The following is a 24591-nucleotide window of genomic DNA, read 5'->3' as shown; positions in this document are numbered from 1 at the left end:
GCATTGCCCCATCTTCTCCTCGAAGAGGTCCTATCGCCTCCTTGTTTTTCCTTTTTCTACTGACATAAGAATAGAAGCCCTTTTTATTGTTTTTAATGTCCCTGGCAAGTCTGAGCTCGTTTTTTGCTTTAGCTTTGCGGACCTTTTCCCTACAGGTGTTGGCTATTTGTAACCTACAATCAAAGAGCATTCAGAACTCCACCAATGATGGAATTGAACCAAACATGGCACACAGAACTCCAATGACCAACAGACCAACAGGGTCTGGTGGGCACTGACCTTCAGTTTTGGAGTTGTAGAGAGCACAGTGGGCTCAAACAATGATGGATTTGGACTGAACTTGATGGGGTTTGGGGAAAATGGACTTGACATTTGGGAGTTGTAGTTGCCGGGATTTATCGTTCACCTACAATCAAAGAGCATTCTGAACCCCACCAATGACAGAATTGATGTAAACTTCCCACACAGATCCCCCATGACCAACAGAAAATACTGTGGTTTCTGATGGCCTTTGATTACCCCTCTGACACCCCCTTGCGACCCCCCCCCAGGGGTCCCGACCTCCAGGTTGAGAAACGCTGCTCTAGATTGACTTGATATTAATATTGGAATACAGTAATTAAAAACAAAGACAATCTTAATGTATTATAAAACTGATTTTACTATATTATAAAAATTGAGGTTTCTGATTGCTTAACAGAGAGTCTACCACACATATCTTCCTTTCAAAATATTGACATGCGATATTGTACAAATTCCCTGGAAACTACTGTACATGAATGACACTGTAGCTATTTTGATGGTAGGTTCCTTTCCAAAACCGGTGAGCTCTTAAATGTGCTTGTGCAGCATCACAAGGTTCTCTGTTTTCCCTTCAGCAGAAACTCCAGCTGCTGCCAGCCAAGCCATGCCTCTTAAAGGGGGCTTTGGAAGAGATAATATGGAGACTGCATTTCCCTTCTAAGGGCCTCAAAGCACTCTGATATTCAGTCAGAAGCACAGTTAAAAATGGTGCCCTCATCAGCAGAGATCAAACAGAGGTCACAAAACCACACTAGATAGAAAACAGAGGAGGAGGGCCACAGCAAAGCAAAATAAGCACCGGTATAAGCTGGAGGTTGGGGAGGGGAATGAGCATGTAAAGGACAGATAAGATGGCTTGAGAAGCCGTTATTTTTGGGTGAGCAGTCAGTAGAGTAAATTTCCATTTCCTCTGGGCACCATCTGGCCAGGTTCAACAAGCGTCACTCCAGCCACGGACACGGTGACAAATGCTCGGCCACCAGCTGACAGAAAAGAACAGCTGAAGACTAGCTCCAGGCAGACAAGGGAGCCATAGGCAAACACGCTGGAAGAGAAAGGGAAGCGGGGACCGCTTGACCAGACATGCCCAGATCGGATTTAGATGTTGCCAACTGAATGTGCTAAAAATAGGACCGTGACTGGACTCGGAGATTGGCTCCTTCCTAAAGAGGGTACCAGTGTGATCAATGGAGGAAGGGATTCTCTCACACGCAAAAACAAAACTTAATAAGCCTAGAAATACTTGAGGTTACAGGTTATGAGTGCCTTGACATACCCGGCACTCACAACCTTCTAAGACATGTCCTGAGTTTATATTTTATTGCATGGCTGAATGAGAGAGTTCTCAGTCAGAAGAGTGCAGTCCAACATTAACACATTTATTCATTTACACTGGTTGAATATCTCTTATCGGGTAATCCAGAATCCAGAATGGTCCAAAATCTGAAATTGTCCAGGCACGTTGCAAAATATCTTCTCTTGTATTGAATGTTTGCCTTTTATGTTTCAATGCTTTCAATTCAATGCTTCTCGGGCATTGAATGTTTGCCTTTTATGTTTGGAGTCCCTTTGGGGAGATAGAGAGGAATATAAATAAAGTTTTATTATTTTATTATTATTACAGGTTGAGCATCGCTTATTTGGAAATCCAAAATGTAAAATGCTCCAAAATCTGAAACTGTCCACACAAGTAGCTGAGATAATGACACTTTTGCTTTTTGATGACTCAGCGTATACAAACTTTGCTTTGTGCACAAAAATAATGAAAAACACTATATGAAATTAGATCATACATGAAACATAAATGCATTTGTTTTTAGGTTTGGGTCCCATCCCCAAGATCTCATTAGTGACATATAAAAACAAGTATTCCAAAATAAAAACAAATCCACATTCCTAACCATTTCTGGTCCTAAGCACCTTGGATAGGAGATACTCAACTTAGTGTGTTTCCTTAAAAACACTAAACAGGTCTACCTCAAATTTTCGGCATCCATTTTTACAATATAAATAAGGAAAATGAAATGGTAATGTTGGAGGGGATTAGATCCTGCAGATGCTGCCTCTTCTTCTCTTCTCTCAGTTAACAAGGCAATGGCTGTTAGGATGGAGGAGGGCTTCCATTCACTACTAAGCTTGGGCATGATGGAGCTGTATCTGCCTTTTTCCCCTCCTGAACTTAAGAACGGAAAAGGGAACGTTGGTGGACAGGAAAAGAGATTTAAAGATGGGCTCAAAGCCAACCTTAAAAACTCTGCCATAGACACTGAGAACTGGGAGGCCCTGGCCCTTGTGCGCTCCAGCTGGAGGTCAGCTGTGACCAGCAGTGCTGCAGAATTTGAGGAGGCACGAGTGGAGGGTGAAAGAGAGAAACGTGCCAGGAGGAAGGTGCGTCAAGCCAACCCCGACTGGGACCGCCTTCCACCTGGAAACCAATGCCCTCACTGCGGAAGAAGATGCAGAGCAAGAATAGGGCTCCACAGCCACATACGGACCCACAGGGAAACCCATGATGGAAGACCATCTTACTCGTCCAACGAGGGATCGCCTAAGTAAGTAAGTAAGTAAGTTTCCTCCTCCTAGGCCACAACAGTGATCGTTTTGATCTAGACCAGTGGTTCTCAACCTGTGGGTCCCCCAGGTGTTTTGGCTTACAACTTCCAGAAATCCCAGCCAGTTTACCAGCTGGTAGGATTTCTGGGAGTTGAAGGCAAAAACATCTGGGGGCCCACAGGTTGGGAACCACTAATCCAGACCTAGCCATGATGGAGCTGTGTCTCTTCTTTACTCACTCCAAGGAAAAAGTTCAGGGCAGTGGCAGTTGGGGTGGAAGGAGTACCTTTCATCTGTTACTTGGCCTAGGAATGGTGGAGTTGCCTGCCTCTTCTTTTACGTCACTGAAGCCAGGGAAATTTTGAATGATGTGTGCAGATCCAACTGCCTTTTGCAGTTGACAGATCATGATTTTGTCAATGTTTATTGTTTCCAAATGCCGGCTGAGATCTTTTGGCATGGCACCCAGTGTGCCAATGACCACTGGGACCACCTGTACTGGTTTATGCCAGAGCCTTTGCTGTTCAATTTTGAGGACCTGATAATGGCTGAGTTTTTCCTGTTGTCTTTCCTTATTGCGACTGTCACCTGGAATGGCGACATCAATAATCCAAACTTTTTTCTTTTCCACAGTTATGATGTCTGGTGTATTGTGTTTCAAAACTTTGTCAGTCTGGATTGCAAAGTCCCATAGTATTTTTGCGTGTTCATTTTCCACTACCTTTGCAGGTTTATGATTCCACCAATTCTTTACGACTGACAGGTAGTACTTGTGACATAAGTTTATTATTATTATTTAGGTCTTGCAACAACTGAATTTGTATCCAGTTCACATAAAATAGTGTAACAGGTATATTATTTTAAATCATGTAGCAAACATATTTTAAGAAGCTAACAAATTATCTTCTACCAACAAAGATTTTTTGAAAACAAATTGTTGCTCAAACCAACTGAAATACAAACCAGAGAAAACAACTCATCAGCTTTGTCTTTCCATTTATTTGAAGGGAAAAATACTCTCCTGTTACTTCAATATTAAATTTTTAAAAAGAAACCCTATATTCTTTTCAACTCTGTCTTTGTGACAACTGCTGATTTGCATAAGGCGCTCAATTAAGGATGTTTCTAATACAGAAGGGATTGGAAAGAGTTTAATGTCCTTAATAGGTTTATACCTCAAAGAGAATTAGAAGCGAGAACACGGCAAATATTCAAACTGGATTGACAGGCTGCATTTGCGGGTAGGTTTTGATGCAGGATTAAGTAAGGCTCCAGCTAATCCATACCGCCTTCTGTGCTGGTTAATTCATTTCCATTTTAATCACACGTTGGGTTCTTGCAGTTGGGATTAGCCCTTATTTTCTACTCCTCAAATTTTACACGAAAAACTGGAAAACTACCTTACACCACTAGAAAGTCCTCAACATCAATCCTGAACTAACACATCCATATTGCATGACCAGTTCACATTCAATATACTGCCACAAAGCCTTAAAATGCACACATTACTTTTAAATACATAATTTGGTGTGAGGCTTTCCACATTTTCTAATACAGCTGCTATATTAGACCATCTAAACCACACATTAACCAGGGCTTCAATATCTTTTCCATATGTTCAACCAGAAATTTCTTTGCAAGGTGACACATTTATTAGTCTGGCACTCCACCACTCACCATTCTGGTCTCTGATCAAAGATAAATTAACATGATTAGAATGTCTTTGCTGTGCGACAACTCTACAAGCTTCAACGAAAGATGAATGATATTGTCTGCCTTCCTTTCATTAATGGACTTTCTTATTTCTTCTAGTTTTTCAAGTATGAAATGTGTTATCAAATCAACCAGGACAAATTGTTGCTCAAACCAACTGAAATACAAACCAGAGAAAACAACTCATCAGCTTTGTCTTTCCATTTATTTGAAGGGAAATACCAGTGTGCACTTTCTCAACCTGACATGCAATTAATTTTCCCCACAATTACAGGGAAAGTTAAATACAGTTAAATACAGAGCTTAGCTGAACTACCTTTTTAACTGCAAGCTGATGACATGACAGCACAGGGAATCTAGAAGCTACAATCTAGAACAGATGAGACAGCAAATGAGACCAAAACTAACCAAATGAATTTCAACAGGGAGAAATGTACGTTACTACACTTAGGCAATAAGGATCAAATGCTTACTTACTTAGGCGATCCCTCGTTTTCCGAGTATGATGGTCCTCCAATGTTCTTGTGGGTCCGTAAGTGGCTGTGGAGCCCTATTCTTGCTCTGCACCTTCTTCCGCAGTGAGGGCATTGGTTTCCAGGTGGAAGGCGGTCCTGGTCGGGGTTGGCTTGACGCGCCTTCCTCCTAGCACGTTTCTCTCTTTCACCCTCCACTCATGCCTCCTCGAATTCTGCAGCACTGCTGGTCACAGCTGACCTCCAGCTGGAGCGCTCAAGGGCCAGGGCTTCCCAGTTCTCAGTGTCTATGCCAGAGTTTTTAAGGTTGGCTTTGAGCCCATCTTTAAATCTCTTTTCCTGTCCACCAACATTCCGTTTTCCCTTCTTAAGTTCAGAGTAGAGCAACTGCTTTGGGAGACGGTGGTCAGGCATCCGGACAACGTGGCCGGCCCAGCGGAGTTGATGTTGGAGGACCATCGCTTCAATGCTGGTGGTCTTTGCTTCTTCCAGCACACTGACGTTTGTCCGCTTGTCTTCCCAGGAGATTTGCAGGATTTTCCGGAGGCAGCGCTGATGGAATCGTTCCAGGAGTTGCATGTGACGTCTGTAGACAGTCCACGTCTCACAGGCGTATAGCAGGGTTGGGAGGACAATAGCTTTATAGACAAGCACCTTGGTCTCCCTACGGATGTCCCGGTCCTCAAACACTCTCTGCTTCATTCGGGAAAATGCTGCACTTGCGGAGCTCAGGCGGTGTTGTATTTCAGCGTCGATGTTGACTTTGGTGGAGAGGTGGCTGCCAAGGTAGCGGAAATGGTCAACATTTTCTAATGTGACACCATTAAGCTGTATCTCTGGCATTGGGGAGGAGTTGGCTGGTGACTGCTGGAAGAGCACTTTGGTTTTCTCAATGTTCAGTGACAGGCCAAGCTTCTCGTATGCTTCTGCGAAGGTGTTTAGAGTGGCTTGTAGATCTTCTTCTGTATGCGCACAGACGACATTGTCATCAGCATACTGGAGTTCTATAACAGATGTTGTTGTAACTTTGGTTTTGGCTTTCAGTCTGCTGAGGTTAAACAGCTTGCCGTCTGTCCGATAGATGATTTCCACTCCGGTGGGAAGCTTCCCATCAACAAGGTGAAGTATCATAGCGATGAAGATGGAGAATAGAGTTGGGGCGATAACACATCCCTGTTTGACACCCGATTCCACCTTAAATGGGTCACTTTGGGAGCCACTGCTGTCCAAGACTGTTGCCATCATGTCATCGTGGAGGAGCCGCAGGATGTTCACAAATTTGCTTGGGCACCCGATTTTGTGGAGGATGGTCCAGAGAGCGCTGCGATTCACTGTGTCGAATGCCTTTGCAAGGTCGATGAATGCCATGTACAGAGGTTGGTTTTGTTCCCTGCATTTTTCTTGGAGCTGTCGTGCAGTGAAGATCATGTCCACGGTTCCTCTGGAGGGGCGGAAGCCGTTCTGGGATTCTGGGAGGGTGTCTTCTGAGAGGGGCAGAAGGCGGTTTGCAAGGATTCTTGCGAGGATTTTCCCAGCAGAGGTTAGAAGGGAGATACCTCGATAGTTTCCGCAGTCTGTTCTTTCCCCTTTTTTGAAGAGGGTGATGATGGTGGCATCCTTGAAGTCTGCTGGGATTTTCTCGGTCACCCACACTTTTTCTATGAGCTGGTGGAGTTGGTGTGTCAGCTCAGGTCCTCCCTCTTTAAAGATTTCAGCAGGGATCCCATCTGGTCCGCTGGCTTTGTTATTCTTCTGTTGGCTGATGGCATTGTTGACTTCTTCCAAACTGGGCAGTGCTGCAAGCTCATCCCTGGTTTGTTGTTGCGGGATTTGTGAGAGGACCTCTTCGGCCACATTGGAGCTGCGGTTCAGGAGGCTTTGGTAGTGTTCTTTCCAACGTAGTGCAATTGAGTTTTGGTCCTTCAGGAGTTTGGTTCCGTCTGATGAGCGTAGAGGCTGTATGCCATGGTTTCTTGGTCCGTAGATGACCTTTGTGGCTTTGAAAAATCCCTGAGCATTATGGGTATCTGCCAGGTGTTGGATTTCTTCAGCCTTCTTTGTCCACCAGATGTTCTTGAGTTCTCTTGTCCTTCTTTGGACCTCGGCTTTTGCACTAGCGTAGATCTTTTTCTTAGCAGCACAGTTGATGTCTCTCTGCCATGTTTGGAAGGCTTTCCTTTTCTTGTCAATTAGCTGTTGGATCTCGATGTCATTTTCATCAAACCAGTCTTGATGTTTCTTGGCTTGGTATCCAATAGTTTCTTCGCAGGCTTGGATGATGGAGGTCTTCAGTTTGTTCCAATGTTCCTCAACATTTTCGGGGTGTTCTGTGGGTAGATGGTTCTTGAGTGCTGTTTGGAGATGGGCTCGCCTGGAGGGCTCCTGAAGGGCTTGGGTGTTCATTTTGCGCCTTGTCTTTCTGCCTTGGAGTCTGCGCTTGGGAGCGATCTTGATAGCCATCGAGGATCGGATTAGCCTGTGGTCAGTCCAGCAGTCGTCAGCACCTGTCATGGCTCTTGTGAGGAGCACGTCACGGCGGTCTCTGGCACGTGTGATTACATAGTCTAAGAGGTGCCAATGCTTTGACCGGGGGTGCTTCCATGATGTCTTGAACTTGTTTTTCTGGCGGAAGAGCGTGTTGGTGATGACAAGGTTGTGTTCCGCACATTTGGTGAGAAGCAGGATGCCATTTGAGTTGCTGTTTCCAACCCCGTCTTTTCCGATGGTCCCTGGCCACAGGTCGAAGTCTCGCCCGACTCTTGCATTAAAGTCCCCCAGGAGGATGATTTTGTCCTCCTTAGGTATCCCCGATAGGACGGTGTCCAGCTGACAGTAGAATTTCTCCTTGATGTCTTCATCAGCGTCTAGTGTTGGTGCATAGGCACTTATGATGGTTGCCCGTTGGTTTTTGGCAAGATCGATTCGGAGGGTTGAGAGTCGTTCGTTGATGCCAGTGGGTGCTTCGGACAGATGTTTCATCAGGTCATTTCTGATGGCGAAGCCAACTCCGTGCATTCTTTGGTCTTTTTCGGGCAGTCCCTTCCAGAAGAAGGTGTAGCCTCCTTTTTCTTCCTTCAGCTGTCCCTCTCCTGCTCTCCGGGTCTCCTGAAGGGCTGCTATGTCGATGTTGAAGCGTCCCAGCTCCCCTTTGGAAGACGCCTGTGCGTGGGTTTTTTTAATGTGTGGAGGTCAGTGCACAACTGATCAACACACAGTCTTCACAGAGTGAGGTTCCACTGGTGATGTAGTTTAACACAATGACCGTGGCTTCTCAGTCTGTTGCAGCCTTCTTCCGCCTTCGCAGCCGTTGTAACATGGGCTATGTTATCCTCCGCCTGCTCCGCCGTTGAGGTCTTTGGGTCTTCGGACTGTTCTTGGTCTGGGACCTCCCCCGCAGCCACTCCTGGAAGTGCACGACTCCAGTTGCTGTGCCTACAGGTTCATCGGAACACGCAAGCCCCCTCACCACGGCAAGGTGACAGTCCAGGGATCAAGGATCAAAGGATCAAATGCACAGATTGTTGAGTAGAGTTTGCCTGTCAATGAGCTTCTCCCTACACCTTTTTCTCAATAAGAGAAGAAAAGGATGCCCTACACCAGGGGTCCTCAAACTTTTTAAACAGAGGGCCAGGTCACAGTACCTCAAACTGTTGGAGGGCAGGATTATAATTTGGAAAAAAAACCTGAATGAATTCCTATGCACACTGCACATATCTTATTTGTAGTGCAAAACACTTAAAACAATACAATAATTAAAATGAACAATTTTAACAAATATAAACTTATTAGTATTTCAATGGGAAGTGTGAGCCTGCTTTTGGCTGATGAGATAGAATTGTTGTTGTGTGCTTTCAAGTCATTTCAGACTTAGATTGACCCTGAATGAGGGCCAGGTAATGACCTTGGAAGGCCATATCTGGGCCCCGGGCCTTAGTTTGAGGACCCCTGCCCTACACTATATCAACTTTCCTTCACTGCAAACTCCCAGATCGCAGAAGGAAATTAGAAGGAAAAACCAAATAGCTCTGCTCCTTAGCAGCATCACCTTGAAGTGTGACATTATTTCACCTCAGTTCATAAAAGTGAAAAACTATTTTCCAGTGAATGATCTCATGACCAAAGAAAAAGTCAATTGAGAAGTGAGGATGGGTACAGTCAGACCAGGACCCTTATCCCAAACACCTAAAGGCAACAGATCCTATCTGATCTTGGAAACTAAGCAGCATCAGCTCTATTTAATGCTTGTATAGGAAACCAAGAACTACTAACTGTAAGCTATATTCCAGAAGAAGAATATGGCAAACTACCTCTGAAAATTGGTTCATAGGAGGGCTGGGTGGAGGTCTTTTTTCAAACTGTTGCCCTTTTAATACAGCGATGCCTTGAACACAGACAACATACATCTTTTACTATGGCTATGTAGTTCACCAATATGCAGCTGTTTCCTTCCTCCAAATTATTGTCCAGGTTTATAGATTAAACAAGGGTTAAATGAACACTCTAACAAGAATGGGAAGCATTGAGCACATAACCTTCAGGAAAAAAAGGAAGGAAATCACCTGTGTAATGGAATCTAAGTGATCTATTTTAAACAGCATTTCAGTGGCCAGAAATTCCCCATATTTGGGGAAATGTTCACAGATGGTGAAAACTGAGATGCTCAGGTTGGGAAGAAAGAAGTGTCTTTTTTATTATCAGTTGTCTTCACTGATGAATGGGAAACATCGATTTTCTCATCTTCTTTTTGTAGCCTGTACCAGAGTCTGTCTCTGTGTTTATAAAGTTGCACATCACAAAACTGAATCATCAATAACTATTGAGAGTAGAAGATAGCCCAATTGTCCTCTGTATTTTTATGTGCTTTAACTACAGACTACAAGAAAGGAGATTCCATCTGAATATGAGGAAGAACTTCCTGACTGTGAGAGCTGTTCAGCAGTGGAACTCTCAGCCCCGGAGTGTGGTAGAGGCTCCTTCTTTGGAAGCTTTTAAACAGAGGCTGGATGGCCATCTGTCGAGGGCGCTTTGAATGCAATATTCCTGCTTGTTGGCAGTATGGGGTTGGACTGGACGGCCCATGAGGTCTCTTCCAACTCTATGATTCCATGATTCTACAGTGCATTAAAATATAACAGACTAAGGATAGTAAGAAGTAACAAACTTTTAGACAATCTGCTGTACTTTTTTCACAAGGTACAGAAGAGTCTCACTTTGTTGTTGTTGTTGTTCATTGGTTCAGTCGTCTCCGACTCTTCGTGACCTCATGGACCAGCCCACGCCAGAGCTCCCTGTCGGCCGTCACCACCCCCAGCTCCCTCCAATGAGCAGTCACTTCAAGGATGCCATCCATCCATCTTGCCCTTGGTTGGCCCCTCTTCCTTTTACCTTCCACTTTCCCCAGCATAATTGTCTTCTCTAGGCTCTGCTGTCTCCTCATGATGTGGCCAAAGGACTTCAACTTTGTCTCTAGTATCCTTCCCTCCAATGAGCAGTTGGGCTTTATTTCCTGGAGGATGGACTGGTTGGATCTTCTCACAGTCCAAAGCACTCTCAGAACTTTCCTCCAACACTACAGCTCAAAAGCATCTATCTTCCTTCGCTCAGCCTTCTCTAAGGTCCAGCTCTCACATCCGTAGGTTACTACAGGGAATACCATTGCTTTGGCTAGGCGGATCTTTGTTGCCAGTCTGATGTCTCTACTCTTTACTCGCTTATCCGACATAAACAGGCTGGCAGAATGTTGGATAAGCAAAAATGTTTGATAATAAGGAGGGATTAAGGAAAAGCCTATTAAATGTCAAATTATGTTATGGTTATACAAATGAAGCACCAAAACATCATGTTTTACAACAAATTGACAGATAAAGCAGTTCAATACATGGTAATGCTACATAGTAATTACTGTATTTACTAATTTAGCACCAAAACATCGCAATGCATTGAAACAGCTGTGGGTCGGAATGGGAGGCAGACTGCGTTGGATAATACAGAATGTTAGATGAGCGAAGGTTGCATAAGCGAGACTCTATTGTAAAAAGAAGTTTTTAAAATTGGGGAAAATATTTCAATAATTGTCGGGAGAAAGCATAAAAATACCAGCCAAGTCTCTATGTGTTTTGCTTGGTTCACAGAGACATTCCTTTTCCCTTACTTCTCCAGAATTGATTTTTCAAAATGTATCCAGAAAATTGAGAAAAATGGGTGACAGGAGTGCATGACGCAGGGCAAAGGCTGATTGGGAGCTCGGCACATACCTTTCTTAGAGTCACATTCCATAGATCGAAAGACTCTCAAATGGGATTTTGAGCCATTGTTCAAGTTCAGCCAGGCAAAACAACAATAAAAAGAGGAGACAGTGCTTCTGCTTTACAGGCAACACAGAACTGTGGGCAGCAACTTGGGCCCCTCTGTTATTTTATCCACAGAACACGAAAAACAGGAAAAGAGGCCCAAAGGGAAAAAAGAAAGGGAAAAAAGACTTCCCAGAAATAATAAAGCAGAGCCAGGACATTGCGATCCTAATGGGTCACCTTCTCTGGCCATCATCACATACCAAGAAAATAAATCTAGAATCTTCCATTTGGTAGGGATATTACTATTGATTAAGTATTAATTTTAAATATAATCGCTTATATTTAGCAGAAGCTGAAACACAATTATGGGAAATAGAACAAAACATATCCTTTGTTTAAGGAGGGCAATTCAGGAGTTATTGTTTTATTTTCTTTTTTATTATTACTATTTTTTTTAAAGAGGTGTAGGGATGAGAGGAGGTAATAGGGTGGAATATTTTGGGGTTATTTTTGTATGGGATCTTTTTGTTAATATATTTTAATATATTTATTTATTTATCTATTTACTTTATTTGTATACCGCTGTTCTCAGCCCTTAGGCGACTCACAGCGGTTAACAACAAGAACAGCAAAAATTCAATGCTACAATAACACGGTATAAAAACAGTTAACATCATAACACATTATACAATAATATACAATTAACAACAATAGCCATTCACTAGCGTCTCATCACTAAAAACATGATCCAGATCCGTCATCCATTGTTCCATTCCTATGTTCATTACACTCATTGCACTGACTATTCGAACGCCTGCTCAAACAACCAGGTCTTCACTTTTTTGCGGAATACCATTAATGATGGAGCTAATCTAATATCCGTGGGAAGGGCGTTCCACAGCCGAGGGGCCACCACCGACAAGGCCCTATCTCTCGTCCCCGCCAGCCGTGCTTGAGAAGCAGGCGGGATCGAGAGCAGGGCCTCCCCGGAAGATCTCAAAGTCCTGGTGGGTTCATAGGCAGAGATGCGGTCGGATAGGTAGCTTGGGCCAGAACTGTTTAGGGCTTTAAAGGCCAACGCCAGCACTTTGAATTGAGCCCGGTAGCAGATTGGTAGCCAGTGGAGTTGGTGGAACAGGGAGGTTGTATGCTCCCTGCGTTCCGCTCCTGTTAGAATCATGGCTGCCGAACGTTGGATTTACATACATAGGCAAACATTCAATGCCTTTACAGTCATATACAATGAACCACACAAACACAAACAAAGGCAGAGGCTTCTCCTTTCATTTCCAGCACTCATCTCTGGCTCAGGGGAGAAGCTTTTCTCCTTTCGAAGCCAAGGAGCCTGCACTGACATCTCCTGGTTGTGTGACCAGCAAGATTGCTTGGAGCGTCTCTTTGCCTTTTCCCACCAAAGCAGTACCTATTTATCTACTCACATTTGCGTGTTTTTGAACTGCTAGGTTGGCAGGAGCCGGAGCTGATAGACGGGAGCTCACCTCGTCTCGCAGATTCAAACTGCCAACCTTTAGGTCAGCAGTTCAGCCAACCTTCAAGTTAGCAGTTCAGCATCACAAGGTTTTAATATAATAATAATAATAACACTTTATTTCATAGAATCATAGAATCATAGAATCAAAGATTTGGAAGAGACCTCATGGGTCATCCAGTCCAACCCCCTGCCAAGAAGCAGGAATATTGCATTCAAATCACCCCTGACAGATGGCCATCCAGCCTCTGTTTAAAAGCTTCCAAAGAAGGAGCCTCCACCACACTCCGGGGCAGAGAGTTCCACTGCTGAACGGCTCTCACAGTCAGGAAGTTCTTCCTCATGTTCAGATGGAATCTCCTCTCTTGTAGTTTGAAGCCATTGTTTCGCGTCCTAGTCTCCAGGGAAGCAGAAAACAAGCTTGCTCCCTCTTCCCTGTGGCTTCCTCTCACATATTTATACATGGCTATCATGTCTCCTCTCAGCCTTCTCTTCTTCAGGCTAAACATGCCCAGCTCCTTAAGCCGCTCCTCATAGGGCTTGTTCTCCAGACCCCGCTACCATCTCCCCAAGGGACTTGGTGCCACCACGGCTCCCGTATTTGTGTCCATATCTGTTCATTTTTTTATTTTTAATTTGTTATGAAAATTTTATGATTTCCAAAAAGAGGATACATGCCTTGGACCTTTTTAACCAATATAATAACCTTCTGAGCCTTGCAAGGCGGGGGAAAGAAAGGCTCTTCCATTTAGATCAGACTAATTGAAAAAGGAAATTGAAAGGATTCCCAAACAGTTGCTTGGGAAACGTGCAAAAAAGTTCAATGAATCAGAGCCAGTCCAGCCATCGGACTAATAAGGAATTAATCCTTAATGGCAGCCCTCAAGTCAGTGCCAACCTAAAAGCTCGCCAGGCATTTCCTGACACTGCGATGCTGTCCTTGGCCATTCTAAAGGCCACACTGCAAAACCAGTCTGTCGTTTTGATAGTTTTGGGAAGAGAGAGCAAAGCTGAGCTCTAGTTGCTAGGCGTTTTTTCTCAACAAAGAATTGAATCCTGAAGATTCATACTGGGTTCTGGATGGTGAGTATCATCAGGTTAAAGAGATGTAGTCATTAGCAGAAAGGGGATAGTTATTGCCCATTTTGAGGCTGCATCTACACTGTAGAATTAATGCAATTTGACATCAATTGAACTGCCATGGCTCAATGGAATCGTGAGATTTGAAATCTGGTTAGGATCCAGCACTCTGGCAGAGAACCTTAAAAACCGTGGAAAACTACAACTCTCAGGATTCCATAGCATTGAGCCATGGCAGTTAAAGTGGTGTCAAACTGCACAGATTCTGTAATGTAGATACACCCTAAGCATAATCTGATTTTAAGCTTGTCTAGATATTTGATGGTCTATCACTCACATTTAAGCCTTTGTTGGTCCCATTCAGGGGGAAAAGCATTTGTTGATGTTGTTGTTGTTAAATCATGATCATAATTTTGGTATTTTGTCATAATTTGGAAACCACTTTGAGAAAGTTATTGTAAAACCAAAACCAGACAACTTTATCATCAGCTCTCTGCATCTATGGATTCTGTATCCATAGATTCAACCATCCATGACCTGAAACATTGACCTTGATTCTGCTTTTTTGTATGAGAGATGTCAGTTTACTACACCATTGTATATAATAGACTTTAGCATCCACATATTTTGTTATCAATTGTGGGGTCTTGAAGCCAAACCAAAGGGCCCATCGTATTTAGGTCTTCCCCGTTCTGTTTTCGGAGATTATATGAAACGGACCACCGAATATTTCAAATCATTTTTGCTCAAACTGATTCGGGCCCAAGTCTAATGCTTAGGAACAAAGTTAGGATTCTGCGGGGAAAGTGGGGGGAAAGTTAGGGTCTTCTGAAGAGTTCCATGACTGAAAATGATTGGGAACCACTAAGCTAGAAGCCATCAGGAAAAAGGCTAAAACTCTGACATATATTTCACTTATACAAACATAGATACATACAATGAAGATGAAACCTTGTAAGCATTCCCACTTGATCATAAATTACATATGTAAACCAAAAATCATTCGCTCTGGCAATCATCAATACATTCGTAACATGAACTAGCAAGCTTATTGATAATTCATTAATCCAGTCTAGTTTAAGAAAAAAGATATACAGTAGTCAGGAAATGTTTTTTAATGTTCTTCCTGACCTTGGGACCTAATTCTGTCTCCTGTTCTATTTCTTTTCTCTTAGTGGCACAAAGAAAGGCTTCAAGGTTCACTTTATTATTTCATGCAACTCATTATTGAAGCACAGATGGGTACAAAGAGAAAGTTGTACTCCTAAGGATTTTCTCAAAAAATTCTCTAAAAGCGTCCAAGGGATGCAAGCATTATAATGATTTCTTTAAAAACTAATGCTTCCTACTAATAAGATATAAAGAACTTATATTTCATCTGTATTAACACACATACACACGCGAGCGCACACAAGTATCCATGCACTTGGGTTAGTTAGAGAAAGGTTGTGAAAATGGCTCTTTACAATACCTAAAAATAGCTTGGTGTTTCTCCTTTTTGGTAAAGCTCCACCAGATGCCCCTGTTACCTTCTGGAAAGAAAGAAAAAGGGGAAAGATGAAAAAGAAGAAGACGACGAAAGAAAAGTTAGAAGTCTCAACTCTTGTCACTACAAGGGAAAACAACTCTCACGTGCTCGAGGAAAAAAAGAGGAAACGAAGTAAAAATTTGCTGAATCTGAATACAGGCAGTCCCCGAGTTACAAACACCTGATTTAGAAATTACACATAGTTAAGAACAGGGGTGAAACAACAGAAAGTGAGAGAAATCTACCCCAAGAAAGGAAATTCATTCCTGGAAGGGTTATCACGGTGGGAAAAGGCATGTCAACAGAAGCTTTATCACCAATCCTTGTTTCCATAACAAGTCAAATTTTTCAAAATACAATTCTCACAGGGACAGAAAGTGAGGTGAAATCTTCTGAACAAGGACATAGACAGCAAAATAAAACACCACAGGGGTGATAACCCTTCCCGATGCTAAACCAATTCAACTTAAAAACAAACCTACAGAACCTATCTTGTTCATAACTTGGGGACTGCCTGTACTCTAATGTGAAATGTTCGTGATTTACACAATGGATGGATCTGAAATCTGATTCTATCCCATTTCAAAAGGTTGTCACACAGGCAAAGTTAAAGTAATATCATCATCATTAATCATATCTTACACAGAACAGCTAAGGATATTTTCAATGGCATGTAGATGCAGGGTATTCGGGGTTTTAACAGATTGTAAGGAGAGGCGATGTCAACAGCTGCACTCTTTCTTCTTTGCTCAACAAGCTGCATGCCCTAAAACTCCTTCCTCTACAAGTTTCAGAAGCCTTTTCTTTTTGTCTCTAGACCTGTGTTCTTAACTTTTTTGGTGAGTCACACATCACTTCGAGAATTGGATGTCAGCTATTGATTTCCTCTACTGAAAAAAAAATGCATTTGAAACCACTTTTCAAAGTACAGTACGGTCTTACTTATCCAACCTTCGCTCATCCAACATTCTGTATTATCCAACGCAGTCTGCCACCCACCCGGATCCACAGCTGTTTCAATACATTGCAATGTTTGGGTGCTAAATTCATAAATACAGTAATTACTACATAATGTTACCGTGTATTGAACTGCTTTTTCTGTCGATTTATTGTAAAACATAATGCTTTAGTGCTTAATTTGTAAAATCATAACATGATTTGACGTTTAATAGGCTTTTCCTTAATCTCTCCTTATTATCCAACATTTTAGTTTATCCAAGAATCTGCCAGTCTGTTTATATTGGATAAGCGAGACACTACTGTAATAGAAAGGAAACTGAGAAGGAAAATGTTTTAGTACATACTAGTTCATAGACCCCTGAACTCTATCAATGGAAGCAGATTAGACTGAGGCTGGATCTACACTGCCATATATTTCAGATTATCAAAGCAGATAACTGGAACTGGATTATATGAGTCTACACTGCCATATAATCCAGTTCAAATCAAACAATCTGGATGTTATATGGCAGTGCAGAAGGGGCCTGAATTGTTTTGGCCATGACTTTTATTCCAGAGAAGTCACAGAAGACATCCAAATTACCAGAGTAGCTTTTCCCAGATGGGTTCCTCCAACCTAGCTGAGATTTAAAAGAATATACATTTTAACACATCTGGAGGACACCAGGAAAGGAATGCTGCCATTGACTTTGAACTGGGAAACAATTATTTATTTTCCTCTCAAAATCCATATACTGTAGTCCTATGAGATGCCAAAAGCTAAACACTACTAACATAGTGCACTTCACGCGATCATTGAACTGAGACACCACGATGCTGCCCTAAGTGAGTCATAGAAGAACTGTTATAAAACCAATGTATATTTGTAGCACTCCTTGAAACATAAGGTTTGGGAACCAATGGTGTGAAGTTCCCAATGCTTTGCCTCTGTTGGCCATCACACATTATTACAGTAGGCCTTCCACTTTATGGAGGTTAGGGGTGGAAGACCCTTGTAGAAGGCCAACTGTACCATAAACCATTCCAAAGGTTCAGAAAAGTTTGAGTCTAAACTTGAAGCAAACTAGGACTGATGAACATTACAGCAACAAGCATCCAAAAGAAAGAGTGTCTGAGAGAGAGAGATCTCCACAAAACAACTAGAAACTTAATTAGAGCCTGCAAGAGTTTTGTAGTCCACCATAAACCAAGAAAACTGCTTTATGATGGCCTGACTTCTATAATTAATTTTCTGTAAAGCTGAATCAATGACATTTACCGATGGATTGATTCAACCATTGCTTCAATGGGTTTACTCCACTTTGGGCTATCCAACAGGATTCAAGTCAACATAGGGCACTATGAGTCATACATGTGTTTACTCACATCGGGTTTTTTTTTCAACGCAACTACACCAGCCAGACAACTTTTGCCTTGACAGTGAACTATTCAAAGAAGTTCTATGGTATCTGAGATCGGATCTGCCTGTTGTATTGACGCAATAGCCACTAACCTCCTAAAGCACTCACATCATTATTTTTAAAATACAAGCTTCTAAGATAAAGTCTCATATTAAATCTTCTTTTTTAGATAAGAACTTTCAGACAAATGAAGAGCACAAAGTAGCTCCTTACTTTGATTTTATGGTCCAAAACTGTATCTAGCATTTGGTGTGTTATTCAACATAGAACACCAAAGAAATACAAGCATTTTTAAAGGAAACACACAATATTTAATTAATTATATAATTGAGGGATACATTCAGTAATTAGTCCCAACTAAAGGAGACACTCTGATTCAATAAAATGTAAGGAACCGGGACTGTGGCGCAGCTGGCTGGGAGTCAGCTTCATTAAAATCACTACTAACTGAAACGTCATGAGTTCAAAGCCAGCCCGGGTCGGAGTGAGCTTCCAATCAATTTCTGTAGCTTGCAGACGACCTTTGCAGCCCAAAAGACAGTTGCATCTGTCAATTAGGAAATTTAGGTACTGCTTATGCGGGGGAGGCAAATTTAACTAATTTACAAGGCCATAAAAATCTCCAGCAAGTATGCGAAGAATGAGGAAGTACTTCATCAGTGTCACAAATGGTTGGTGAAGGGACAGCTCCCCTGGTGGCCAGGATACTCTCAAGAAAAGCTGGAATGTTAAATTGCCTCTGTGTCTGTCTATATATGTTGTGTGTCTATGGCACTGAATGTTTGCCATGTATATGTACATTGTAATCCGCCCTGAGTCCCCTGCGTGGCGAGAAGGGCAGAATATAAATACTGTAAATGAATAAATAAATAAACTATCTACATTTTCTGTAATTCAATGGGTCTACTTTGATTGGGACTAATGAGTGGATGTATCCCTAAGACTCCATGTGAAGTCCCCCAAATGGCATTTCCCATAATTCTCTTTCCCACAGATACATACATATATACCAAATAATTGCTCTGCTTGCAAAGCAAAACTCTAGACAGGGATGAACAAAGTGCATTCCTCTCTCTGCTCTATAAAATATAACATCAACTCTATAAAACTACTGGATAAATGCTGGGAGTTGCCTTCCAACAAAATCTGATGAGCTGCACTTTTTTCAACCTTACAAATAACCTGGAGGTATCGGACCATATCTGATCTTGGAAGGTAAACGGAGGGAAGACGGTCAGTACTTGGATGGGAAAAGTCCAAGAAATACCAGCTGCTGCAGGTTGCATCTCAAAGAAAAGAAAAAGCAAACCACCTCTGAGTCTCCTTCCTCAAGAAAACCCTATTGGATCATCATAAATAGATAGGCAACTTGAAGGTATACAAATACACAGTAAGCGTGCCTGTTATTTTCACCTTCCAGAGTGCCTCCTCAAAGGTATTCTGGAGCTATAAATACTGGTGCCCTGAAACAACAACATATTTGAATGACAAAATATTTCTTTAATTATTTTTTTAAAAGATAGTGGACATCATCACATGCAGGCTTCCCCCCATTTCTAGATACTTTAGAAACGCAGCCCCATGGAGGCCATCAAACAACGCTAGACTACTTTGGGGATGGCCTGTGGGACTAGAAGGGTCTAGAAACTGATGTTTTTGAAGTCTGGTACCTATCGACTCCAGAACTCTCCATTTGCTTGGAAGCGGGGAAAGGCAGGTACGTGAAGGTGTCATGGCAACTGTTGCCAGATGTCTCCATTGTATTTTATGAAAGCAAATGAAGTGGGTGATTGCAGTTAAAATAGTAGAAGTAAGAAGTTTGATGAGGGAGAATGTGATTGTCCCTTTTTAAACAACACAGAAATACACACAATGCAATGCAAAAGAAAAAAGTCCCCCCTGCTCCCCCCCCCCCCACCTTCATAGGATGAGATTTGTTGAGATGATTTATTGATTTATTTCCAACATTTCTAGCCCATCCTTCTCAACCCCCGGGGAGGGGGGCTCAGGGCGGCTTACACTCGGCAACAATTCAATGCCGCAACATACAAACAGATACAACAGCTATAACAACAATTTAAAGCAATAGATAATCATTAAATTAAAAACAAATTATAACATTGGGTTGTTGTAGGTTTTTCGGGCTATATGGCCATGTTCTAGAGGCATTCTCTCCTGACGTTTCGCCTGGATCTATGGCAAGCATCCTCAGAGGTAGTGAGGTCTCTTGGAAATAGGAAAATGGGTTTATATATCTGTGGAATGACCAGGGTGGGACAAAGGACTCTTGTCTGCTGGAGCTAGGTGTGAATGTTTCAACTGACCACCTTTATTAGCATTTCATGGCCTGGCAATGCCTGGGGCAATGTTTGGTTGAGAAGTGATTAGATGTCCTTGATTGTTACCTCTCTGTTGTTTTGCTGTTGTAATTTTAGAGTTTTTTAATACTGGTAGCCAGATTTTTATAACATTGTCAAACCACATAGCCATTTCCAGTCCAATTCAACATTCAAAGTGCTGTTATGCCTGCTGTCCAAATGCCTGGTCCCAAAACCATGATTTAAGTTTCTTCCTAAAAGAAAGGAGGGATAAAGCCAACCTAATCTCGCTGGGGAGCGGGTTCCACAGGCAGGGGGCCACCACCGAGAAGGCCCTGTTCCTCGTCCCGCCAAATGCATTTGTGAGGCTAGCGCGACCGAGAGCAGGGCCTTCCCGGACTATCTTGAACTGCGAGGCAGGACGTAGAGGGAGATACGTTCAGACAAGTAAGCTGGGCCGGAACCATATAGCGCTTTATAGGCCAAGGCCAGCACTTTGAATTGTGCTCGGAAGTGGACCAGCAGCAACATTAGTGACTATGGTGGATCTCTTCGTTCATCTGGAGAGGCCCTGCTCACGATCCCACCTGCATCGCAAGTGCGATTGGTGGGGACGAGGGATAGGGCTTTCTCGGTGGTGGCCCCCTGACTCTGGAACTCTCTCCCTAAGGACATCAGGCAGGCCCCATCGCTGGCAATCTTTAGGAGGAGCTTAAAAACGTGGTTGTTCCAGTGTGCCTTTCCAGAATAAGGAAACTCCTAGCATTATGTCCCAACGCACTTTATCAGAGATCCAGGATATCTGCATGCCCATCCCCCTCCAAACACCCCACCTTGTCATGCCCAGCACTTTTAATTTTTAATTGTTACATTTGGCCCGGCCATTGTTTTTAATTGCGTCATTGGGTGTTAATTGTTACTGCTTTGTTTTTTGAGTTATTGTGTTGTTGTTGCTGCTGCTGTTTTTATTGTTGTATTTGGGCTCGGCCTCTTGTAAGCCGCACTGAGTCCTTCGGGAGATGGTAGCGGGGTACAAATAAAGGATTATTATTATTATTATTATTATTATTATCATGGGGAAAAGGGATCTTCAAGGAGGAATAAATACAAAGCACCACAAAAACAAGCAGATTCTTCCCCTTTCTCTACTCTAAAAAATTACAGAACTTCTTCAGGTATACTACTTCCAGTACAGTAAATAACCTCCATAAAATGTTTTCAAAAAGAGAAGAAAAAGACAACATATTCCTCCTCTTCCTCACTTGTGGTAAAAGAAGAGAAGGAAAGAAATGGGTCCTTTTTCTTTTTAACATTGCACAACATTTTGCAAAATGTGAAACAACTTTCAAAAACATTGGGGAGGTATTGCCACAAGATAACCACATGAAGAATATTGGCTGCTGCAGAATAAGGTTATCAGCCGCTTACTTATCATATTTCATATCCAGTTAAAGAGGCATGATGCCACTCAGAGCCACCTGCTGCGTAACAACAGCAGAAGAGGGCTACTGTTTTTATGTTGTCCCATGCGACTAATACCTAGTTGGTTGGCTTCTGTAGGAAAACAATGCTGAACTAGATAATCTTTAGTCTGATCCATCACAGTTCTTCTTATGTTCCATGTCCTAGAGAACAACGTAAATAAAATAGGCAAATGGCCATGGAGATCAGCTTCTGTTCGGGCAGAAATATACAGTTTCATGTTACATAAATTCATCATAAGGCAGATTGGTATTCCAGCAATGGCCAAGCTAGACGGAGATAGCAAAGCTGATAACCGATGCAAGTATTTTTAGTTAATTCAGACTGATGATGGTCTAATCACAAAAACATCTGCAAATTAAAATGCACATGCCTATTATTCCACACAGATTTGTTCAGCAGAGACCTTAATTTCATGGCCCATTACCAAAGGATGCAGCTTTCCACAGTAACGGCTCACAAAAAGGAGATTACATATCTTAGTGGAAGACATTTAAACACATTTGATAAATTCATATAATTTTACTTAATTTGTTTTTTGAGGACACCATGTTCAGGAGGCGCTTACTTCTTGGGAGGAGAGCAATGTCCAATCTCGATAAAATACTAAAGAGTAGAGACATCACACTGGCAACAAAGATCCACATAGTCAAAGCCATGGTATTCCCTGTAGTAACCTACGGATGTGAGAGCTGGACCTTAGGGAAGGCTGAGCGAAAGAAGATAGATGCTTTTGGAGGAAAGTTCTGAGAGTGCCTTGGACTGCGAGAAGATCCAACCAGTCCATCCTCCAGGAAATCAAGCTCGACTGCTCATTGGAGGGAAGGATACTAGAGACAAAGTTGAAGTACTTTGGCCACATCATGAGGAGACAGCAAAGCCTAGAGAAGACAATTAAGTGGAAGGTCAAAGGAAGAGGGGCCGACCAAGGTCAAGATGGATGGATGGCATCCTTGAAGTGACTGGACTGACCTTGAAGGAGCTGGGGGTGGTGATGGCCGACAGGGAGCTCTGGCGTGGGCTGGTCCATGAGGTCACGAAGAGTCGGAGACGACTGAACGAATGAACAACAAAATGTTCAGAAGCTTCTTTCTACTGAATATAAACAGTTTTGTTCATGGGTCCTTACTAGGCAACAACTGAATATACAGAAATTGTAGGAGACAAACCAACTTTGACATAATGTTATTCGATCCATGATTACATTCATCTTCACAGCCAGAGAACGAAGAACTCCATAGCTGATGTCGAGCAAGCAATAAGTCAAACTTATTGGTACATATCTCAAATTTCCTCCTGTGATGGGCTCGAAAGATTTCCATGAAACAGGAAAGGGCACTGCCAAACTCTACAGCAACATCATAAATATTTATTCAGGGGATGGGTTGCACAACTCCTGTTGTGCATGCCATCAGTACTACTCTTCTCCAACCCTTTTCTATCTTCAGCCAGAGTAACCATAGTGCTATTTTGGCCTCTTAAAGTCAATACTGATAGCGCCACAACATAGCTCTGTGCCAAAGGTCAGCTGCCCTGAAGGTTTCATGGTGCCACTTTTTCCAGAAGAAACACACCATAATTGTGCATACACGTTTGAACCCTGCACTTAACACTTGTGCCACCAAAACCTTTGCAACCAAGAGACAAAGTATTGCCTTCTTTACATGATTGAGGAAAGAACAACAGAAATCAATATTGCGACAACATAAGCAATGTTGGAAGGAGAAAATGGGGTAGCTGTGCAGGTGCAATGCAGCACATGGCTGTTTATCCAAGCATAATTGTTACTCCGGAAAAGTTAGCAGGCAAGAAAATTAGAGGCTGAAAGGTTCCAAACTACAGTCAGCAATGTCCAAACCCCATAATCAGCACAAATGGTGGTAAAACATGTAACTATTGTATACCACAACTTAAACTATGTTCAGAATGTTTTCATCTGTTATCCATGAAGAGAGGGTGTAACAATTATCATCATCTATATCAGGTTTTCCTAAACTGATGTCATCTAGACATTTTGGATCACTCCCAGCATCCTTCATGAATGGCTGTGCCAGCTAGGGTTTATGGGAGTTGTAATCCAAAAGATGTGGAAGGTATAAACTCAGGAAAATATAATAATACAGAATATATGCAGCTACTTCTTTATATGAAAAAGGGCTTCATTTCTTACAAGGGAAATAAAATGAAGTTCAACAGTGACAAATGCAAGATACTCCACTTAGGCAGAAAACAATGAAACGCAAAGATAAAGAATGGGGAATGCCTGGCTCGAGAGCAGTACGTGTGGAAAAGATCTTGGAGTCCTCGTGGACAACAATGTCATGCGGCGGCAAAAAAAAAAAGCCAATGGGGTTTTGGCCTGCATAAGTGGGAGTATAGTGTCTAGATCAGTGGTTCTCAACCTCCCTAATGTCGTGACCGCTAAATTCAGTTCCTCTTATTCTGGTGACCCCCAACCATAAAATTATTTTTGTTGCTACTTCATAACTGCAATTTTGCTACTCTTATAAATCATAATGTAAATATCTGATATGCAGGATGTATTTTTATTCACTGGACCAAATTCGTCGCAAATACCTGAAAGGCCCAAATTTGAATAATGGTGGGGTTGGGGGGGATTGATTTTGTCATTTGGGAGTTGTAGTTGCTGGGATTTATAGTTAACCTACAATCAAAGAGCATTCTAAACTCCACCAACAAGAATTGGGCCTTTTTTTTTGGTCGTGTCAGGAGCGACCTGAGAAACTGCAAGTCGCTTCTGGTGTGAGAGAATTGGCCGTCTGCAAGGACGTTGCCCAGGGGACGCCCGGATGATTTGATGTTTTATCATCCTCGTGGGAGGCTTCTCTCATGTCCCCGCATGAGGAGCTGGAGCTGATAGAGGGAGCTCATCCGCCTCTCCCCGGATTCGAACCTGCGAACTGTCGGTCTTCAGTCCTGCCGGCACAGGGGTATAACTTCCCACACATGATCAACAGAAAATAACTGTGTTTTCTGAT

The 24591-nt window shown here is 42.5% G+C and overlaps 1 protein-coding gene across 2 annotated transcripts in view; it reads right to left on the bottom strand.

The window, feature by feature from the left end:
* The window catches only part of USP13 (ubiquitin specific peptidase 13), a 123287-nt gene that overhangs the window by 69056 nt on the left and 29640 nt on the right, over positions 1-24591 (bottom strand). For both annotated transcript variants that reach the window (XM_060767467.2, XM_060767468.2), the window contains exon 3: positions 15376-15436. In XM_060767467.2, the coding sequence (XP_060623450.2) occupies positions 15376-15436 (61 nt within the window). The remainder of the gene's footprint in view (positions 1-15375; positions 15437-24591) is intronic.

The sequence above is a fragment of the Anolis sagrei genome, chromosome 3 (assembly GCF_037176765.1).
Source record: "Anolis sagrei isolate rAnoSag1 chromosome 3, rAnoSag1.mat, whole genome shotgun sequence".
NCBI classification, from domain to species: Eukaryota; Metazoa; Chordata; class Lepidosauria; order Squamata; family Dactyloidae; genus Anolis; species Anolis sagrei.
The sequence above is the reverse complement of the archived record's forward strand: the minus strand, read 5'-3'. Positions and strand labels throughout refer to the sequence as shown.